The 20659-nt window shown below is 21.5% G+C and overlaps 4 protein-coding genes and 1 long non-coding RNA gene across 10 annotated transcripts in view; 2 read left to right on the top strand and 3 right to left on the bottom strand.

Moving 5' to 3' along the window:
* Positions 1-61: 61 nt before the first annotated feature.
* LOC122715632 (glutathione synthetase-like) lies at positions 62-2743 on the bottom strand. 2 transcript variants are annotated; one of them, XM_043937958.1, is made up of 11 exons: positions 2509-2743; positions 2249-2432; positions 2081-2156; positions 1870-1994; positions 1737-1779; positions 1580-1653; positions 1321-1485; positions 905-1058; positions 742-849; positions 376-665; positions 62-280 (listed from the first exon to the last, which is right to left on the bottom strand). In XM_043937958.1, exons 1-11 carry the CDS (start codon positions 2606-2608, stop codon positions 154-156), a joined length of 1446 nt encoding a protein of 481 aa, XP_043793893.1. In that variant the 5' UTR covers positions 2609-2743; the 3' UTR covers positions 62-153. The 2 variants fall into 2 exon arrangements, with proteins under 2 accessions (XP_043793893.1, XP_043793904.1); XM_043937969.1 differs by having other exon boundaries at positions 143-280; positions 354-665.
* A 1175-nt stretch (positions 2744-3918) lies between these two features.
* Positions 3919-12871, top strand: LOC122715614 (far upstream element-binding protein 3). 4 transcript variants are annotated; one of them, XR_006346870.1, is made up of 16 exons: positions 3919-4203; positions 4715-4793; positions 5020-5220; positions 5570-5696; positions 6847-7095; positions 7232-7403; positions 7507-7713; positions 7811-7994; positions 8082-8239; positions 8333-8447; positions 8529-8690; positions 8821-9029; positions 9120-9405; positions 12349-12483; positions 12576-12627; positions 12800-12871. XR_006346870.1 is itself a non-coding variant. In XM_043937934.1 (14 exons), exons 1-13 carry the CDS (start codon positions 4120-4122, stop codon positions 9378-9380), a joined length of 2208 nt encoding a protein of 735 aa, XP_043793869.1. In that variant the 5' UTR covers positions 3919-4119; the 3' UTR covers positions 9381-9405; positions 12349-12627. The 4 variants fall into 4 exon arrangements, 3 of the variants coding, with proteins under 3 accessions (XP_043793869.1, XP_043793860.1, XP_043793881.1); XM_043937934.1 differs by lacking the exon at positions 12800-12871 and having other exon boundaries at positions 12349-12627; XM_043937925.1 differs by lacking the exons at positions 12349-12483; positions 12576-12627; positions 12800-12871 and adding an exon at positions 10429-11535.
* Positions 12872-13216: 345 nt separating this feature from the next.
* Positions 13217-15652, bottom strand: LOC122711724 (GMP reductase 1-like). The gene is made up of 6 exons (XM_043930746.1): positions 15491-15652; positions 14947-15066; positions 14537-14794; positions 14210-14398; positions 13923-14122; positions 13217-13824 (listed from the first exon to the last, which is right to left on the bottom strand). Exons 1-6 carry the CDS (start codon positions 15575-15577, stop codon positions 13629-13631), a joined length of 1050 nt encoding a protein of 349 aa, XP_043786681.1. The 5' UTR covers positions 15578-15652; the 3' UTR covers positions 13217-13628.
* Positions 15653-16553: 901 nt separating this feature from the next.
* On the bottom strand, positions 16554-19346 carry LOC122711524 (peptidyl-prolyl cis-trans isomerase FKBP4). Of its 2 annotated transcripts, none has more exons than XM_043930364.1 (6): positions 19191-19346; positions 18521-18857; positions 18284-18404; positions 17920-18167; positions 17310-17816; positions 16554-17055 (listed from the first exon to the last, which is right to left on the bottom strand). In XM_043930364.1, the coding sequence occupies exons 2-6, from the start codon at positions 18854-18856 to the stop codon at positions 16888-16890; spliced, it is 1380 nt and encodes a 459-aa protein (XP_043786299.1). In that variant the 5' UTR covers position 18857; positions 19191-19346; the 3' UTR covers positions 16554-16887. The 2 variants fall into 2 exon arrangements, with proteins under 2 accessions (XP_043786299.1, XP_043786309.1); XM_043930374.1 differs by having other exon boundaries at positions 16913-17066.
* Positions 19347-20357: 1011 nt separating this feature from the next.
* Positions 20358-20659, top strand: part of LOC122711533 — a 1341-nt gene continuing 1039 nt past the window's right edge. The window contains exon 1 of the long non-coding RNA XR_006346111.1: positions 20358-20414. This is a non-coding gene — a long non-coding RNA (uncharacterized LOC122711533). The remainder of the gene's footprint in view (positions 20415-20659) is intronic.

A 20659-nucleotide genomic window follows, 5' to 3' on the forward strand; every position in this document is an offset into this window, starting at 1 on the left:
GCAATGTTTTTTCTTTACCTTTTACTTTTAGGATTAAATTATTATAAAATTTATTGTTCAGCATTCTTTATTAAAATTATTTTCGATAAAAATATAAATTTAAAATATAAATTTTTTGTACTTTTATAATTAAAATATAAATATTTATTTATATTAATCAATGAGATATGGACTATCAATAGCACCAATTCCAGCTGCTATTCCACCTTCATTTTCATTTGATGGTTTTGTTCTCAGAACATGTCCTACTTCTTCATTATGTATGATATTATTATGATTTCTGAAAAAAATCATGATTATAATAATTATATAAATACATAATTTAATATATAATAATGTAGACATTTTCTTACAGAGATATATTTTATTATTTACCCAATAATAATCCCGTAAATACCAAGTTCTGATACAACATCAGAAAAGTGTAATTGATTATCTTCAAAAGGCTCATTATGAACACGTACAATATAATTATTTTGTACAGGAGGATAAAAACGATCCATTAATATCCAAGCTGTTCTTTCTTTTGAATTTTTCATAGATTCGAAATGCAATTTTATATCTTCATTATAAATGTTGTTTCCACCTCCTTCTCTTTGTGGTTTTAATACATATTTTTTTGGATTTGTTATAGCATTATTAATTATTTCTTCTGCTTCATTATTCTATGTTTAGAATATATATCAATATAAAAATATTTTTAAATATTATATATTATTATTTATATTTTTTAATACTTACAAATTCTAAAGAATAAAGTCCAGCATATACTTCTTGTATTTGTTTTATTTTATTAGTATCTTTTAAAAATATATTGAGTGCATTAGGATAAGCCAAAGATTGTTGTACCTAGAAAAAATTTATATTCTTTATAATATTTAATAAAAGAAAGTTAAATATTTACCTTCTTAGTACCAGCAAGATGATAATGGATTGATGGACATTTTATTGCTTGAGAACGTTCTATTAATAATCTAACTTGCCATTCTCGTTCAGTAGGATAAGCTTCAACTTCATAACCCGAACGAAAATAAACTACAGAAACTTCTAAATTTCCACTAAAAAATATTAGTAATAATTTTTTATTTAAATTTAAGAAATATATTTAAAAAATAAAAAAAACTAAAAAAATATGTGATAAATAATAATTATTTGTTAGTATTTAATCAATTTATATAATACTTTCTATATCTTGTATATATATTTGTATATAATATCTTCTATATTTTAAGTGATTTAATGATCAAATTTAAAATAATTAAAATTAAAAATAAAAAAATTTATATTTATATTTTTATAGTATTTTATATAATTACATACACTATTAATTGCTTATTTGATCCTAATTTTGCTTCAGATACTAAATCTTTTAAACTTCTTCTGATTATCTTAATATAAGGATTAATTTTAGAAATTTCAAATTCATGAAACCTTTGGTCACATATATTATAAGTAATATTTTCAACAATAAATAATATTACAGCCCTATAATAAAATATATTAATTATATATATGCATTATATTAATATATAGTTATATAATAATTATATATAGTTAACAATCATTTCATTATACTTACTTTTTATTACCATATAATTTCCATGCATGTATTAAACCTTTACAAAGTCCATTAATTGGATTATTTTCTGGAATCTAAATATAAATAATAAATGAATAAGACAAAAATATTTAATAAATGAGAAAAGATACTTATTATACTATTATATAATACTTACATTCTTTATTTTATCTATATGTCCTAATTCTGATAAAATAAATCTAAAAAAATATTACACCATGTTTAAATAAATATTTTAATTAAATTATAAATTTTATATTTTATAAAAAAATATTTTTATAAAAATTTACTTGTGATATTGAGAAGTAATAGTAACTATTCCTCCAAAACTGCTTGCAATAGTATTTAATTCAACTTGTTTAATCTGATTTTCATGTAACATATAATCTGATCGAAATAATCCAAGACTTAATGTCTATAAGAAAAAAATATTTTAAAACTTATTTATTACATATTAATTAAAATATTATTATATACATATTAATTATATTGATATTTTACTTGACTAAATCCTTCTTTATATACAGTTTCATATATATTAAATAATTTTGCTGTAAATGGATCTGCATCGATTGTACTATAAAATATATAAAAATTATCTATTAATTATATATATATATATATATATATATATATATGTAAATAAATAATTTTATTAATCTTATGTACCTTTTTAAGCTTTCTGTTAAAAAATCATTATTATGTGCCACTTTATGAATCAATTCATTTAATAATATTTGAATATTCTTAGCTTTCTCAAAATTTTTTCTAGGAAAGCTTGATGGTAATAAAGTAAATGGTAAAACTTGCACTTGATTTTTATTAAAAGATACTTTTGATCGCATACTTATACCTGATAAATAAATTTGAAATCATTATTATACATTTGTGATAATAATAAAAAATCAATTTAATATATTTATTAGTACCATGCATAAGTGCCCAATCTTTAGCTTTATCTATAATACTTTCTAATTCTTCTTTTGAAAGTTGTAATTGAATACAAGGTTGTAAACGTGATATTTCCATTATTATATAAATTTTTTCATAAAATATAAAATATTTTAATCAAAAGACATTTAAAATTTACATTAATTATTATTTAAAGTGATTCTTTGACTTGCCATATCTTATCATCCAATATAAGTTCATATAACAACAAAACTATAAAAATATGTACATGTGAACTATGATGTAAATTTTTGTACACACATATATACTTACATAATATTTCAAATCCAAAATAAAAAAAATAATAATTTAAATATTAATAAGTATAATATATTATTTTTTAAAAATATTTTGAAAAATCATTTAAAAAATTATTATTTTTTAAAAATAAAATGAATTAGAAATTTTAACTCTCACATGTTGAATATCATAAAAATATATTATAGTTTCCAGAAAATATTAATATATTATAGTATTTTCATGATAAAAATTTATTATATGATTATGTATATTATATCATGAGTGTATAAATATAATTAATTGATTTATCTTTTAATTAATAATAGTTATATAAAAAAATTATTAATAAAAAATACATTAATATATTATTTTATTTTATTAATAAATATATTTTTAAAAATTGTTTTTCTATTTTCAGTTCTATTTATATGATTAGTAATTTTTTTTTATAAAAAGTTTAACGATATATATATATATATATATATATATATATATATATATATATATTATAAGGAATTATTTCATTTTTGTTTTTATTTAAACATTTAATAATTAAATTTGAAATATTATTTTGAATTTACATTTACAAAAGCATTATATGTTAGTCATATATGTATTTTTAGTTCATAAATATACATAGAAATATACTTATGCATAGAATTAAAAATTTATGAGGTAGAAATATATAAATACATATTCAAAAAATAACACATTTATTTTTTTAATTTAATCTATTTTAGTTAAAACAGATATTTCTTTTATATTTGTTAGATTTAAATTTGTTTTTTTTATATTACATAAAAAATCAAAAAATGAATATAATAGATATAAATTAACTTTAATAATGTAACTTAATTTTAATACATATATATAAAAATTATATAAATACATACAAAATATTATATAATATTCGTTATATATTTTAAACATATATAAATAAATTAATTTAAATTTTAATTTTACAGAAAAAAATTGCTTTTCTACACTTCTTTAGCACGTATGTATATATATATATATATATATATATATATATATATACTGTGTATATATATATATATTTGAAATATTATCAATTCTGAAATAATTACCAATCTTCAAAATTTTATATTCTATGACCGACGCTTGCGCTGTATTGTTCTTTCTGTGAAAGCACAGTTCTTTCACTCATAAAGTTTTGCTTTGAACAATTGTGTATTTTCAAAGCAGGTTGTTGAAATATTTGTATTTTATGTGAAATATAATTTAAATATTGTATATTAGAGTTAAATAAACAGTATTGATTATTAATAGCAGTTTGCTAAAAGGAATATTGGAGTAGTTTTATTCGTATTCCTGCTTCATGTTCCATCATGAGTGACTATTCAGCGGTTGCTCCGCCTCAAAATTTTAGTCAAAGCTCCGCATTTGCGGCAGCTTTGCAACGTGCAAAACAAGTAAGTAAATATGCTAAATCAATGTGGTATAGGTTATGATTAAATGATATTTTTATAAGTAGGCCATATAACACTTTACACTTTTGTTAAACCATACGTCGATTTTTTAATCATCAACAAATAAAAATATCTAATTAAATATAAATGTATTAATAACTATATTTCTTTTGAATAATATTTTATTTTAACATTTGTTTAATGTACTTAAAAAGTACAAGAAATTCTATTTTAATATATATATATGTATATATATATATATATATATATGTATATAATATAATGCATATATACATATGCTTTATTTTCTTTTTTTAAATTATGTTATTCACATTTATTGCACATTTTATCATTATCACATTAATTTACACATTTATATGATTATTAAAATAATTAATCAAATTTAAATATTTAATTATTTTGTAATTTATAATTTTATCTTTTATAATTCATTTAATTATCTAAATTTATAATAATAATAAGCTATCAATAATTTCAATGTGATTATGTTTAGATAGCAGCAAAGATTAACCCAGCTGGTGCTCAAAATAATCAGGATGCTAAATTAAAACGTCCCCTTGAAGATGGATCAGGTAATATTATATGTATATACATATGTACATACGTATGTAATGAAAATTTATTATCAAATTTGGTATATTAATTTAGAAATAGGATGTATATAAAATAATAATGTTAACACATTATTATAATTTTTTTATATATAAAAAAAATATGTGCATGTAAAAGAATTTTTTCTTAAAATAATAATAAATAAAAAATGAATATAAAATTTTTGATATGGGGTTATGATTTTAGAACCTGAGGCAAAAAAAATGGCATCATTAGTGTCAGATCCATTAATAGGACTTCGTGGCCCAGCAGGAAGTAATTCTTTAGGGGAATCAATTAATCCAACTGGACGATCAGGACAAGCAGGATCTTCATCAGGACCAATAGGAAATGTAGGTGGTATCTGCAATGAAGATATCAGAGTTCCAGATAACATGGTTGGTCTGAGTAAGTAAATATTGATATATGTATTGTCTTAAAAATTTAGTTAAAAATATATAAATATTCTTAATTTTTATTTATTAAATTTAAATAAAGATAAATAACATAAATTCTAATTTATAATTTAATATTATGTTATATTTTTATATTTAATATTGTTATATTTTCATTTTTGTATAAATTTTATAATTGATATGTATTATGATATATATTATGATAAATTGATATTATATGTATTAATAATATATATTGAATAATGAATATAGTAATAAAATTTATTTTAATTTAAATATATAATTAAATTATTATAATATTTTTGAATGAATTAGTATAATTAACAATGCTATCTTTGCAGTAATTGGCAGAGGTGGAGAACAGATAACAAGATTGCAAAGTGAAACAGGATGTAAAATACAAATGGCATCAGAAAGTGGGCTACCTGAACGTGTTTGCACATTAACTGGTTCACGAGAAGCTGTCAAGTAACTTGTTTTTCCCTTCTTATTTTGTTAATTTTAACTATTTTGTATGCAATGCAATTTCCACTTTACAAAATTTTGCCTAGAAAAAAGGATTACTTCGTGGTTTATGTCAAGTGGCACTTATTGATTACACTCATAATGCAAAATATATATTTTACATCTGTGCATATACTTATGTATATATACATGCAGACATATATATAAATATATGTGTATATATGTATATACACAAAGAGAGTGAAAGTAAAAGAATTATATATGTTTATATATATAAATATCTACATATATGTGTATATATATTATAAACACATGTACAGGAAAACAAACCTGCTATCCTCCTTATATTTACGATACATAAAAAATTGATTAGATTATTATTTACTTAAATAACAAATTATCCACCTAGTTTCATTGTAAAATTTTCTAGAAACACCTGAAAGTATCAACTATTTCATTTTAAAATTTACGTTGTGGTGTTGTTATATATGATATAATGCTTTCTACACTAACTGTATTTGTTAGAAAATGTGCTTTAAGCACAAATAGTACTGGTGAAATATAGTTTGCGTGTGTTTAGTATACTCCATATGCTATCACTTCATGTTAACATGCATTTTTTAAATGTAGGTTACATGCTTTTGCATATTGAAATTCTCAAATGTTTTACAGAATCTTTACTTAGCTCCTGGATGCGAATAGCGGGCTCGTACTTGACTTTACATATGCTTCAGAATATTTTCTCATTGAAAATTTATTAAATAAGTTGTGGCTTTTAATTTAATAATTTTGTACTTACTAATAGTTTTTTGCTTTCAATAGGATATGGAGAGAAAGAAGGAAGGAAGGAGGATAGGATATGCATGGGGACGTGTTATTCGCAACAAGAAGAGAAATTGAATTTTTATTTATTTAAATCTGCTTATAATTAAGCCTACAACATTTTAACATGAAATTTAATTTTATTATACACTTAAGAAATAACTCTTTGTCAAACAAAAAATAATGTGACATTCATGACTTATATCTTGGCACACAGTAGACATCACATCATGTGTTGCAAACAAATTACATTACTGTATATTAATAGATTATATTCAAACTTCAGCATTATTTAATATTACATTGCACATTTAAATTGTGTGTGTTTCAGTCGAGCTAAAGAATTGGTATTATCAATTGTAAATCAAAGAAGTAGAACTGAAGGAATCGGTGATATGAGTGGAAGTAGTGGAGGAATGATGGGTCATCCAGGATTTGTTGAAATAATGATTCCTGGACCAAAAGTTGGCTTAATTATTGGAAAAGGAGGAGAAACAATAAAACAACTTCAAGAGAAATCTGGAGCAAAAATGGTTGTTATACAAGAAGGCCCTTCACAAGAACAAGAAAAACCTTTAAGGTAACAATTAATTTATTATAAACTTCCAACTAATTTATTATAAACTCTAAGTCATTATTGTTGCAAAAAATTTTTAAATTTATAAAAGATTTATAAAATTTTTAAAATAAATAATAAATTTTTTTTTTTTTTATAGGATAACTGGTGATCCTCAAAAGGTTGAATATGCTAAACAATTAGTATATGAATTAATAGCTGAAAAAGAAATGCAAATGTTTCATAGAGGTTCAAGAGGGAGTGACAGGAGTGGAAATTACTCAAATGATAGTAATTTTAATCATGGTTCTGGAACCACTGATGGAGTAGAGGTATAACATAGTTTTTACAAATATTAATAATTTCTATACATGATATTTAAAAACTATTTGTTTTATATTTATATAAATAAATATTATATTTATTAATTTTTAGGTACTTGTTCCAAGAGCTGCTGTAGGTGTTGTTATTGGTAAGGGAGGAGATATGATTAAAAAAATACAAGCAGAAACTGGAGCAAGAGTTCAATTTCAACAAGGACGAGAAGATGGTCCTGGGGATAGAAAATGTATAGTATCTGGAAAGCATCAAGCTGTAGAACAAGTGCGTCAACGTATTCAAGAACTTATTGATAGTGTAATGGTAAATATATTTTCTTTTATCATTTCGTGATAATTTTCATAAAAATCATATTATTTTTATTTGTATTTTTTTATATTATTATTAAATATTTATATAGAGAAGAGATGATGGTAGAAGTAATATGGGAACTAGAAGTGGTCCAAGAGGCAATGGATTTAGCAATAATCGAAATCCAAATGAATATGGTGGATGGGATAGACGTCAAGGAGGTCCTATGCAAGATAAAATAGAAACAACATTCACTGTTCCATCTTCAAAATGTGGTATCATTATTGGAAAAGGTAAAATTATATTCATAAATATATAAATAAGATTTAATATATAAATATTTTTAATAAATATTTAAATATTTATTTTCATTATTTTAGGTGGTGAAACCATTAAACAAATAAATCAGCAAACTGGAGCACATTGTGAATTAGATAGAAGAAATCAAAGTAATGAAAATGAGAAAATTTTCATAATTCGTGGAAATCCTGAACAAGTGGAACATGCAAAAAGAATATTTAGTGAAAAATTAGGCATGGTAAATATATAATAAATTTATATAATTTTTAAATATAAAAAATGTAAAGAAATTATTTATTAATATTTCTCATTAATGTAAATTAAATCTAAGGCTCCAGCTAATACTTCATTTACTGGTACACAAGGAGCAATTGGATATAATCCAACATGGAATGCAGGAACAGCTTATCAAGCCTGGCCAAGTCAACCTCAATCTACTGATACAAGTATGTTTACATTAAGATAACATAAATATAATAATTAAAAATATATATCATATATATATTTAATTTTATTATGTTTTTAAGATACTGCAAGTCAAACACCTGTTCAAGTAAATCCACAAACGGGACAACCAGATTATAGTGCACAATGGGCAGAATATTATCGATCATTAGGTATGCATAGAGAAGCAGATATGATCGAACAACAAGCAAAACAAGGAAAACAAGATCATAATCAACAATCAGGTAAAAAATTTTTTATTATGAAGATATAAAAATTAATTAATTTTATTAATTAAATTTAATTTAATTGGTAAACGTAAATTACTTAAGTTAAGTATAAATTAATTAAGTATAATTTAATTTTTATGTATAGGAAATACACAGAATCAATCTAATACATCAACACCTAATGCTGGTGGATCTACTCAACAACAACAACAACAAACACAACAACAACAACAGACAGGAGCAACACAGAATGGCGGTCAAGCCGATTATAGTGCACAATGGGCAGAGTATTATAGAAGTATTGGTAAAATAAAAGAAGCAGAAGCCATAGAAGCTCAAATGAAAGCAGGCAAGGTATATTGATTAAAAATATTTGTAAAAAAAATTAATATAATTGATTATAATGTAAAAAAATATTAAAATAATATATTTTATTTCTGTTAGTTGGGAATACAAAACAATCAAATTGCTCAACAACAAATACAACAAAGTATACAAGGTCAATCCGGTCCAACAAGTGGGACTCCTAATACATTTCCACAAACTTATGGTAGTTATCCAACAATAAATGCTAGTTCAACTCCTACGGGTTATTATGCAGCAGGAGCTGGATCTACCACACAGCCACAAACCGGTCAACAAAATCCGTCTTTCCCAACGGGCTATCAGAACTATCCTTATTCACAAACGAATACAGAAAGTTAAACTTCCATCAGGAAAAATATTAGCTGTAAGTATTTATTTTTACATATCGTAAATAAACAATATGAATTAGAAAATTGTATGATATTGAAATTTTATTTTAGTGATGTGATGAGACTATATGTAAAATTTATTTTCAAATCTATACTTTTTAATATTATTTTAAATTATTTAAAATTATTTTAATATTAATGATTTAAGAGCTTTTATTATTATTTATTTTTTTTATTTCTTTTATATCATACAATTTTTTCTAAATATTCATTTATATTAAGTCAATGTAAAGTTGAGTGTAATAAAAACATAATTTTTAAATATTTTAAAATATCTAAAGTATATGAAATATAGTTATATGAAATTATAATTATTAAAATTATATTTAAAATGTTTGCAATTACTAATTACTAAATTATCCAGAAAAATATTCATGAAATTATAAGATATAAATATTAATTTTAAATTAATTTTAAATTAATTTGAAGAAATTGTAGAATTGATAATTGAAAAAGATTGATTATTTTTTAATTCTTAACAAATGAAGAGCAAAATAGTTTAATAAAAAACATTTAAATTATATATTTTTTTCATAAAAAAGTAAGTACAATAATTCATATTTCATGAATATTGTATATATTATATACTTCTTCTTATATATAAATATTTAAAGTATAAAACAAGTTATGACTAAACAAAATATATCTTTTTTATTTAGGTCATATATATTTCCGAATATTCTATAATACACACAAACTAATTTGATATTGATACAATATAATTATTTATATGTTATTATATCTAATCACTTATATTTATATTGGCTTGATATTTACTATTTATTATATTTGAAAATCAATGGTGTAAGAAGAAGGAAATATCATACCTATGCTGATAATTATTGATACTTTCAGGGAATTAAATATTTATAAAAATGATAAATCTATGATATTTTAATGTTTTATTTAAATATTAAAATAATATATTTTACACCTTTGAAAGTATATTTATATTTATACACTTCATGTGTTTTATTATAATTATTTGTTTATTTCAGATAGTTTTCAGATAGTTTCCCATCGGGATGCGGTTAATGCCTGCTGTAACTTCATATACTGTTTACAATAAAATTACAATAGTTGATCGCTTCGCAAAATCCATAAACTTTTGAAAAATGCCACTAGAACCAACTATGTTCTATTTATACTATAATATTTTGTGTTTTTTATATACATAGATATACATATTGTAGGATACTCATGGTTTTAATTTTAAGTAACGTGAAATGCCAGAAATTTAACACATTATAATATGATATTAACATGATGTCTACTTGTGTTCTACTTATACTATTGTATGTATTTTTGTTCCATAACATCTGATTGTAACATAAATTCAAACTGGCAGGTGAAGCAGCAGGTCAGAAACAGGAACGGGGAATCTGCAACAATATACCCATATTATGCTTCCCATTTATCGTTAAAAATACTAAAAATTATCTTTACCAATGTATTCATAAGAAAAACATTTAGATACTTATTTCAATATGTCATTATTTATGTTTCACTGGTTCATTCATGAAACATTTATCTTTAGTGGATTAGGAAAATTATAAGTATAATGGCTGTAAAGACAGCTAAAATTCGTTTCTATTGTTTATGAATTGTTTTATCTATTATGTATGCAAGAGAATATGATATATATATATATATATATGATGGTCTACGTACACATATACACTATTATAACAATACTAAATACAATTTTACCTTGGTTCCTTTGCTTTTTCTTGTCAAATACCACTACTATTTTAGATTCTTGGAGCTGCCAGTTGTAGGAATGTTCTACGATAAATTTCATCAAGGGGAACTACTATTTTAAATCTTTCATTCAGCATTCTATGTGTTTATATTCAAAGGAATCAGGACCCGCTAAACTGGAGAATAATGGAATAATGGATGGCATATCAAATTATTGTTTGTTATATACAACTTATAAAATCATATATATTATTTACTAATTTTATCAAATGGTTATTCACACGAATGTATTAATTATCGTAAATAATTGTCAACAAATTTTACTAGTCATATGTAAAACCTCCAAATCATTTAAATTTTATCAAAATTGAATTTGTAAATTTTATTATCACCTACAATTAAGATATTTTTTATATTATACATATTATACATATATATTATGTTAATCAGGAAAGATATATTTGCAAAAATGACTGATAATTCTTTTGTTATAATTTTGTTGTTTCTTCATATATAACATTTTACTTACTGAAAAAAATTTATCTTTATATAAGTAAATTTTAAATAAGTATGTAAAGGGAAAAAAATATTGTTTGCATATTTATTGTTTAATTTTTTTTATTTATAAATTACATAAAAATTTGAATATAAAATATTGGATGTATAAAAAATTTTCAAACAAAGATTTATTTATATTTTTAAAATGTGCTACAATATGCACTTGCAATGATAAAAAAGGTATTAAATTCTATTCAATAATAAAAAGGTATTAAATTCTATTCAAGATAAATAGTAAATCTATTATTATACATGTATTGATATACATAAAAAATAAAACTATTTTTTTTACTTGTAATACATTTTTGTATTTTACAAATATATATTACTTTATTATTTGTATCAAACACATTTAATTTTTCAGGATCGGAACTTTATTTGTTTTATATACTTGTTTCTGTTGTTAATGTTATATTATACTTAAATAATTTATTTATGGTACTTATATGTATGAATATATTTGGGAAATACCATAATAAGTAAATATCATAATTAAAATAAAATTTTATACAAATTTTGCCTTATTGAATCATTTCTATGTCTAGGTAATATAAATATTATTAATAATTAAATTGCAAAATGAATTTTGTTTTGTTTTTTATAGAATTGCATATAGGTAATATAAAAATTCAAATTTTGATTTATTCTTTTTGTTGCAGTTATGACTTAAATCGGCCATGGTCTGGTATGATTTTAAGTAATATATGTATTTCATAAACAATTATACATCTATTTTTTTTCTACATCATTGAATTTTGATGTGTTTCTGTTTATCATCTAATATACGATTAAATGTAATTAATAATAATAATCATTACAAGTATGTTATCACACAAACAATATTAAGTATTTAAAATCAACATATTGTTTTTATTTTATATTACAGCAAAAAAATTTATATTTATACTCGTATTTTGGCAGTATATTTTATAATTCAAGTAAGTAAAATTAAATAATATTTCATTTTTAAATAATTATAAAGAATTAAACAAATTTATATATTAAGATTTGAACATAATTATTAATACAAGATATATAAATTCTTTTTAAGTTTTATTTATTATATTTTTGCAATTATAAACATACATAAAAATAATGAAAATGTTTCAGGAATGAAGATAATCATTTTTCAATCTTTCTGATCAAGAAATTCAACTAATGGATATTTGAAATATATGCAAATGTTAAATTTTAAAGGAAAGCAAATTGGTTTGTAACAGGTTTGTAAAATTAATTTTTGACAGAAAGGAAAACAGATTCTTAATAAAAAATATGTTCTAAGATTTAATTATTTATTATACATAAAATAATTGCCAATTAATCATTTAAGAATTTTAACTTTTAATATTTTTATGAGCGTTTTGTTTAGAATATATGTATTATCATATATATATATTTAAAACAATTTATACTATATCCATGCATTGTACGTAAATTTACTTTATACATATGTACATATGTAATTAACTTAATAAAAGCTATGTATATATATATATATATATATATATATATATATATGTATGTGTGTGTGTGTGTGTGTATCAAACACACAACTTGTTGACTTTATAGAAACATTTTAAAAAATATATTTGTGAATATTTCATTCTAATATTAATATCATTTCTATTGAATTCGTATAATATACGCGTATATATATAATATATAATTAAGAATGAAATATTCATAAAATATATATATATATATACATATACATATATATATAAATAAGGTACATATTTGTGCCATTAAACGTTATCTTTTAAATTCATTCAATTCAATGCAATTTAAAATTGCCATTAAAATGTATGTACACTTACATTAGTTGAAGCTTTTGAATTTTTATATAAACATTATTTGCCAGCAAATAATAGCATTTGTTAATTGACTCAATAATAATGTTATCCTAAATGTGTACTACAATAAATTAATTTGAATAACTTCAGATTTCTGGTGGTGGACCATACATTGGATTTAACTGTTGTGTACAACGTATAAATGTAGCACGTCGTGGTAGTTCACGTAATCGTTCAGCTCCTGTGTATGTGCATGCTGATCGCAAACCACCCAATATATCCAATACAGTACTTTCTACTGGACCTTTGTAAGGCACTTCCACAGTTTTGCCTTCTGATGATCTAAAAAAATCCAAAAGAGAAAACATAAAAAAATCAAAAGTATATAATTCATTTTTCAAAATATAGTTTTATTTATATTATTTGTGTTATTTATTAACCTATATTCAGCAACACCAGCATGCTTCTTCATTGCTGTGCTTGAAGCCATACCATAAAAAAGCTTATATTTTTTTCCATTTTTTTCTATAGTATCACCTCCACATTCCTCATGACCAGCAAACATACCACCTGCCATTACAAAATCTGCTCCAGCACCAAAAGCTTTTGCTATATCACCTGGACAAGTACAACCACCATCCTACAAAATATATTTCTTAATAAGTTATACACAATTTAAAAAAAAAAAAAATTAATATATGTACAAAAACAATATATTATTATTTACAGAAATAATGTGTCCTTTTAAACCATGAGCTGCATCTGCACATTCAATTACAGCACTTAATTGTGGATATCCTACACCAGTCTTCATTCGTGTAGTGCATACAGATCCAGGACCAATTCCAACTTTTATTATATCTGCTCCAGATAATATTAATTCTTCTACCATTTCACCAGTAACTACATTTCCTGCCTACAATAGTAATAATTTTTACTTTTAAATACAAAAAGGTTAAATAATCAAAGATTAATATTAAAGATAATAATTCAATAAGTAATATTTTTGTTATTTTTTTCTACAAAATTATAATATGATAATATAATTACTTACAATAATTGTATGATTAGGAAACTCTGCTCTTACTTTTCTAACATATTCAACAAAATGTTGAGAATAACCATTAGCAACATCTAAACAGATAAAAGATAATTCTGGTACCGATGTTAGTACATTTGACAACCGTTCAAAGTCTTCCTTTCCTGTACCAGAACTAGCAGCTACATATTTAAGGTCTTTAGGATTTTCAGCAGCAAAATTTTTCCATTCTTCTACTGAATAATATTTATGAATAGTAGTAAAGAGACCATACTAAAATATAATAATTAATATTTTTTAGCTATTTGAATCATTTATTTATTTATAATTTATATTTTTTTATATATAATATATATAATTATATATAATTTTATTATAAGTATCAATTTTTATTATAATAAAATTAAAATAAACGTAAAATATACCTTTGCTAAAGCTTTAGCCATTTCAAATGTTCCTACTGTATCCATATTTGAAGCAATTATTGGTATTCCCTTGTAAATTTGTTTTGAATTACGAAATGTGATTTCCGTAAATAAATCGACCTAAAATTTAGCATATTTTCATCATTAATATTAAATAAAAAAATTTCTTAATTAATGTTTATAAGAAATAAAATATATAAATGCATGTGATTAATTAGTAAATTATAAATTATAAATGTACTTTTTATAAACTGTTATCTATTAAATAAGAAGTTTTTAATATAAAAATTATTTTAAAAAATAAGAAAAATGAGATTCTTATGTTCATATTAAAAAATACAATATTTTGCTCTCAATATTTCTTTTATATAAATATAGAAAAAGAAATTGTTTTTTTACAAGTTAAATTTATTAAAAATACATATTTTTATAATTTTATATTAATTATGTATGAAACATAACTAAATTTTATAAAAAAAAGAGATGAGAAACAAAAATATAGACTTCCATAAATTTTTATAAACTTTATATAAATATTACTTACATCAGATCTACTTTTTAACGTACTTCTTTTTGGACGTAATAAAACATCTTTAAAATCTAATTTAATATCATTTATAATATTAGGCATTTTAAAAGACAATTAATTCCTCATTCACTTTTAGTAGACGACTTGGATTCAGTTCTATCGAAGAGTAAGGATTATATGAGCCTGTAGTTTCGCGGCGATCGCTTATTCTTAATAGTCATTGAATTTGTGTTAGTAATGCACATTAAAACATATCATTGGTTAAGTATATCAAATAATGTATAAAATCACCAATAAGATTGCAAGATATATTATAGTATTTATTAAACTCTTGGTTATTAAATAATTAATAATTTAACAAATATTTAATATTTATTTTGTAGATTAATAATTATTTATTATACAGATCATTTATTATAAATTTTAAATTTCTATACAAATTTATTTGATATATTCATCAACATATTTATGTGTTTCAATTATGAACTACGCTTTACAAATAAAAAAATAAATTATATTATAGTCAAGACAGACGCAGTTCAATTAATAGTTGATTACCTTGTCTCAATTTATCTCAATTGTCTTCCTATTGTGATTTAATACGATTGTTACTAAGCGATAAAATTTTTATAAAAAGCTATGTATGTTTTTATTTTTTAATTTTAAAGTTTTAAAAGTGAATATAAAGAAATATAGAATTGATATATTTAAAATAATAATCTTTAAAAATGTATATATTTTTATATAATAAAATTTTTTAAAAATTTTCATATTACATATTTATTAACATATTATTTCTTATTTAAAATAAGAAAAATAATTTTGTTATAAATTGAATATCAATTAAATAAACAAATATAATAATATTAATAGAATATCACTTACCTTATTTTTAAAATATAATAATAATTTACAAAATTTTTTTACAAAAATAGCAATAAGGTAATTATTTGTACAAATAATTGTTCAAGAATTATATATTATTTAGCTCTATCATACTGCATTTACAATTTTATGAAATGAAAAATATATAATATTAAAGTGTACATAATTTTAAATATAATTTTGTGATGGAACATCAATTACAATTATTAGAATTGCAAAATGAATTATCTATTAAATTATAATTCTTGTTTGTATAGTTTGAACTTATATAAAAAATGAAAAAGATTTCAAGCAAAAAAGTTTTATTTACTTTTAAGTTCTGATTTAGTTATGCAAAATGGGAATTTTTTTTTGACTAGGATGCATAAATGTTACAGAATATTAATTAACTATATAATATGCATCTTTATATATGTTGACATATTTGAAACACATTAGAAACCCATTAGAATAATTAACAAAATTTCATATTGTTGGCAGTTAAAAATGGGGCAGTGTAAGGAACTGGGTAAAGAATGATCAATATTTTACATATTTTGAAATTCATCAGTACCATTAGCATTGAGCATAAGTATATTAGGATTCTCCTTTTCAAAGGCAGTTGCATCTCTACCTCCAGGTCGTTCTTCCTGACCCCATTCACCCAAGGCCCCACACATCACATCTGGTTGTTCTCGCAATTTCTCCTCTTCCTTCTGTGACATTACTAACAATTTATGGTCAAACATGAATATAATACATATCACATGAATATAATTTAAAAATTTATTTAAAGTATATATTTTATATGATATAATATTATTACATATTAATTTTTTTATTATAAATTATATTATAATTATAAAGACATGTTATTAATAATTAATAATTAAAATCATGCATATAAATGAGTAATAAAAAAATAATTGCAATTCTATATTACATAAGATTATTATTGTTTTTCACAAACCTGTTTATCCTCTTGTGCAAATTTATCAAACATATTTGCATATAGTTTTTTCTCTTTTGCTAATTGCTTTTTAATGAGATTATTGCAAATTCCAATTTGTTTTACAGCTGCTGTATTTTTTGGTTCTACTTTTAAAACCTCTTGAAAATCTTTAATTGCAATTTCAGGTGATGCTAATGCAAGATATGCTTGTCCTCTTCTAAAAAGTGCTTTTTCATTTTGTGGACTTAATTTCAAAGCTTCATTACATGAATCTTTTGCTTCAACATTATGATCTAATTTTAAATAACATAATGCCAAATTTAAATGTGCTGATAAAATAAGATTATTTCTTTCTATTTTAAGATCTCCTTCAAAATCTTCTCCATATTCTAAAACTGAAGTAATTTTTTTATACATTTTAATTGCTAAGTTGTATTTATTTGCTTTGAAATAATTTGTCCCTTTCTCTTTGTACATCTTAGCTAAGTCAATTTGTTCATGATTCTTCAAGGACCAAACTTCTACCTGAAATAAACATATTAATATTATTAATATTAATTTATATTATATTTTTTAATATTAATTAAAAAAATTTTTATTATTTTATATGTCACAATAAAATAATTACTTTTTCAAAGTTTTTTAATTCTACTATATATTCTACAGTTGCATTTGGTGGAATGTCAAATTCAGGTTTTCCTACGTTCTTAAAGGCATATTTGCTTTTAATTATAAGTTTTGATTTTTCTCCACTTTTAAAGCTTTCTAAAGCTTTTTCAATACCCTCTATGACACCACAATCTTCTCCTTCTCCGAGGTTGAATTGTACATCTCTATCTTCAAATATCTTCCCATTGTACATTCCCATTAAATGTACTAAAAAAGCAATAAATTTGAAATACAAATTGTTATGTTATAAAATACAAAAATATAAAATATGTTATTTAAATTTTTAATAGCATAAAATGAAAATATTATAAAATTATATTTACCATTTACTAAAGCTCCTTCTTGTGGAGTGATATAATCTTTTCCTTGTACAATTTGATGCCTCTCAATACTTCCATTCTTTTCAGGACTTAAATCTTCTCCTTTCCAACTAATCATTTCGATCTAATAAAGAAAAATATATTTCATAACATTAAATTTTTAATTAAATGAAATTTAAAATATATTATTAATAAAGATTAATATTTTTATATAATTAAAATTAATGTTTAATAACTTACTTCAAATTTAAGTGTTGCATTTGGAGGAATTTTAGGTGGACTACCATTTTTTCCATATGCATATTCAGGAGCACAGGTCAATAATGCAATTTCACCTTTTTTCATAGTTGCTACTCCTATATCCCATGCTTTGATAACTGATCCTTTCTTAAGTTCAAATTGAAATGGCTCATTACGATCTTTGCTTGAATCAAACTTTGTTCCATCCAATAAAGTACCAGTATAATGGACTGTTACATTGCTTCCAGGAGATGGAATTTCATCTCCAATACCTTCTTTGATTATTTCTTTCATAACACCTCCATCCTTATTAGGAGATATATCAATTGCAGCCATTCTAAATTAAAAAAAAATTGAATAAATATTATATCTATTTATATTTAATATTTTATATTATTAAAAATGGTAAATTTGATTCTATTTAAAAACCGCAGAATAACTATGACATAAATAATGATATAAAAAAAATTTTTTTAAAACATAGTATTATAAGAAATAATAAATTAAAAATTAATTTATACTATGCAATGTCTTTATAGTTCTTAATAAAAATAAATGATGTTAATGGAACTAACGAAAAATAATATGTATATATATAAATATTTATTCAGCAAAAAGAAATGAAAGTATATATATAAAATTAAATAATACATATTGCAAGAATACTTACTTATTTTAAATCTTTAAATAATATTTTTGTTATTCAATAACACTTTACGTAATACTGAAAACACGTTTAAGGCAGATGATTCCAGAAACTAGCTGGTCTCGCAGTTCGTTTAAAGTAATCAATTTCATAGAACTTACCAGAAATTCTAAAGCTTCATTTTCGTATCGATTATCGACTTTTAGTTATGGTATCTCGATTTTAATATCGATATAATTTATACGAATATCGATTATATTTTTACTTTTGAAACAATTCAATTTTTCTTTTAATCTTTCTCATACAATTTATATATTTTTTTTTATTAAATTAATATAAAATTATTAAATAAGTATAATTATATTAATTTAATTATTATATTCATTATAGATAATTCTATAATTCAAAATATAATATTAATATTCATTAAAATTATTACATTTTATTTATACAATATATTTATATATTGCATTCTTCAAACTGTTCAGTATTTATCGAAGATTATATTTTATATATATTTATTCTATTTAATCAATATTTTAAATATGATAGTTATGATAAATTTTATATTTATTTTTCAGTTTTTTTATAATTAAATTTATTTCCATTACATTACTTTTGAAAATAAAAAATATTAATAAAAATAAAATGTATTGTGTTTTTTTTATTAATTTGCAATGAAAAATATTTTATGAAAAATATATATTTATGATTTAATTAATTATGGATAAATTAATTATATTAGTTATAAAGAAATCATTCCTTAATTTGAGATATATAGTAAATAGAATAATATGTATATATAAAATGTATTTAATAATATAAATAGCAAATTAAGTTAAACAAAAATAAATAATTTATTTATAAATCAAATTTTTAATAGTTATTTTTTCATTCAATATTTTATATCATCTTTTTCTGTTACAATAAAATTTTAAAACAGTTAAGGTCATATTTTATTTTTTATGCAATTGAATTTTACAATAACTGAATAAAATGATTTTTAAGTATTACAGAAGAATAATATTAACACAAAACAAAAAAAAATATATGATTATTATAGAAGATTACAGGAAACGTTTTCTGAAAGATAAACATCACTAGTCACATAATTGTACTATGTAACTAGTATAAATATGCAAGTATTCTTTAACTTATGACAGTTTCGTTTCAATTTCTGTATATATATATCTTAAAATGAAATTGTATAAAATACATTTATTTTTTTTTATGTTACTTTGCATCGCGGTAAGATTTTAATAACATTTCCATACTATTTATTACACATTCAAATTCAAATCTCTTTATTTTATAATTTGTCACTATTTACTTTAAAATTTATTTTATTTATAATTTTTTTAATTTTGTTATCAGTATACTAGTTCCAGTATGTAAATCTATACCATTAGTTAAGATTAGATAATAGTTAATATTACAAGTAAAATTACAAGTAATTAAGTAAAAATAATATATATATATATATATATATATAT

The sequence above is a fragment of the Apis laboriosa genome, unplaced genomic scaffold (assembly GCF_014066325.1).
Source record: "Apis laboriosa isolate Shangri-la unplaced genomic scaffold, ASM1406632v1 scaffold112_cov148, whole genome shotgun sequence".
NCBI lineage: Eukaryota > Metazoa > Arthropoda > Insecta > Hymenoptera > Apidae > Apis > Apis laboriosa.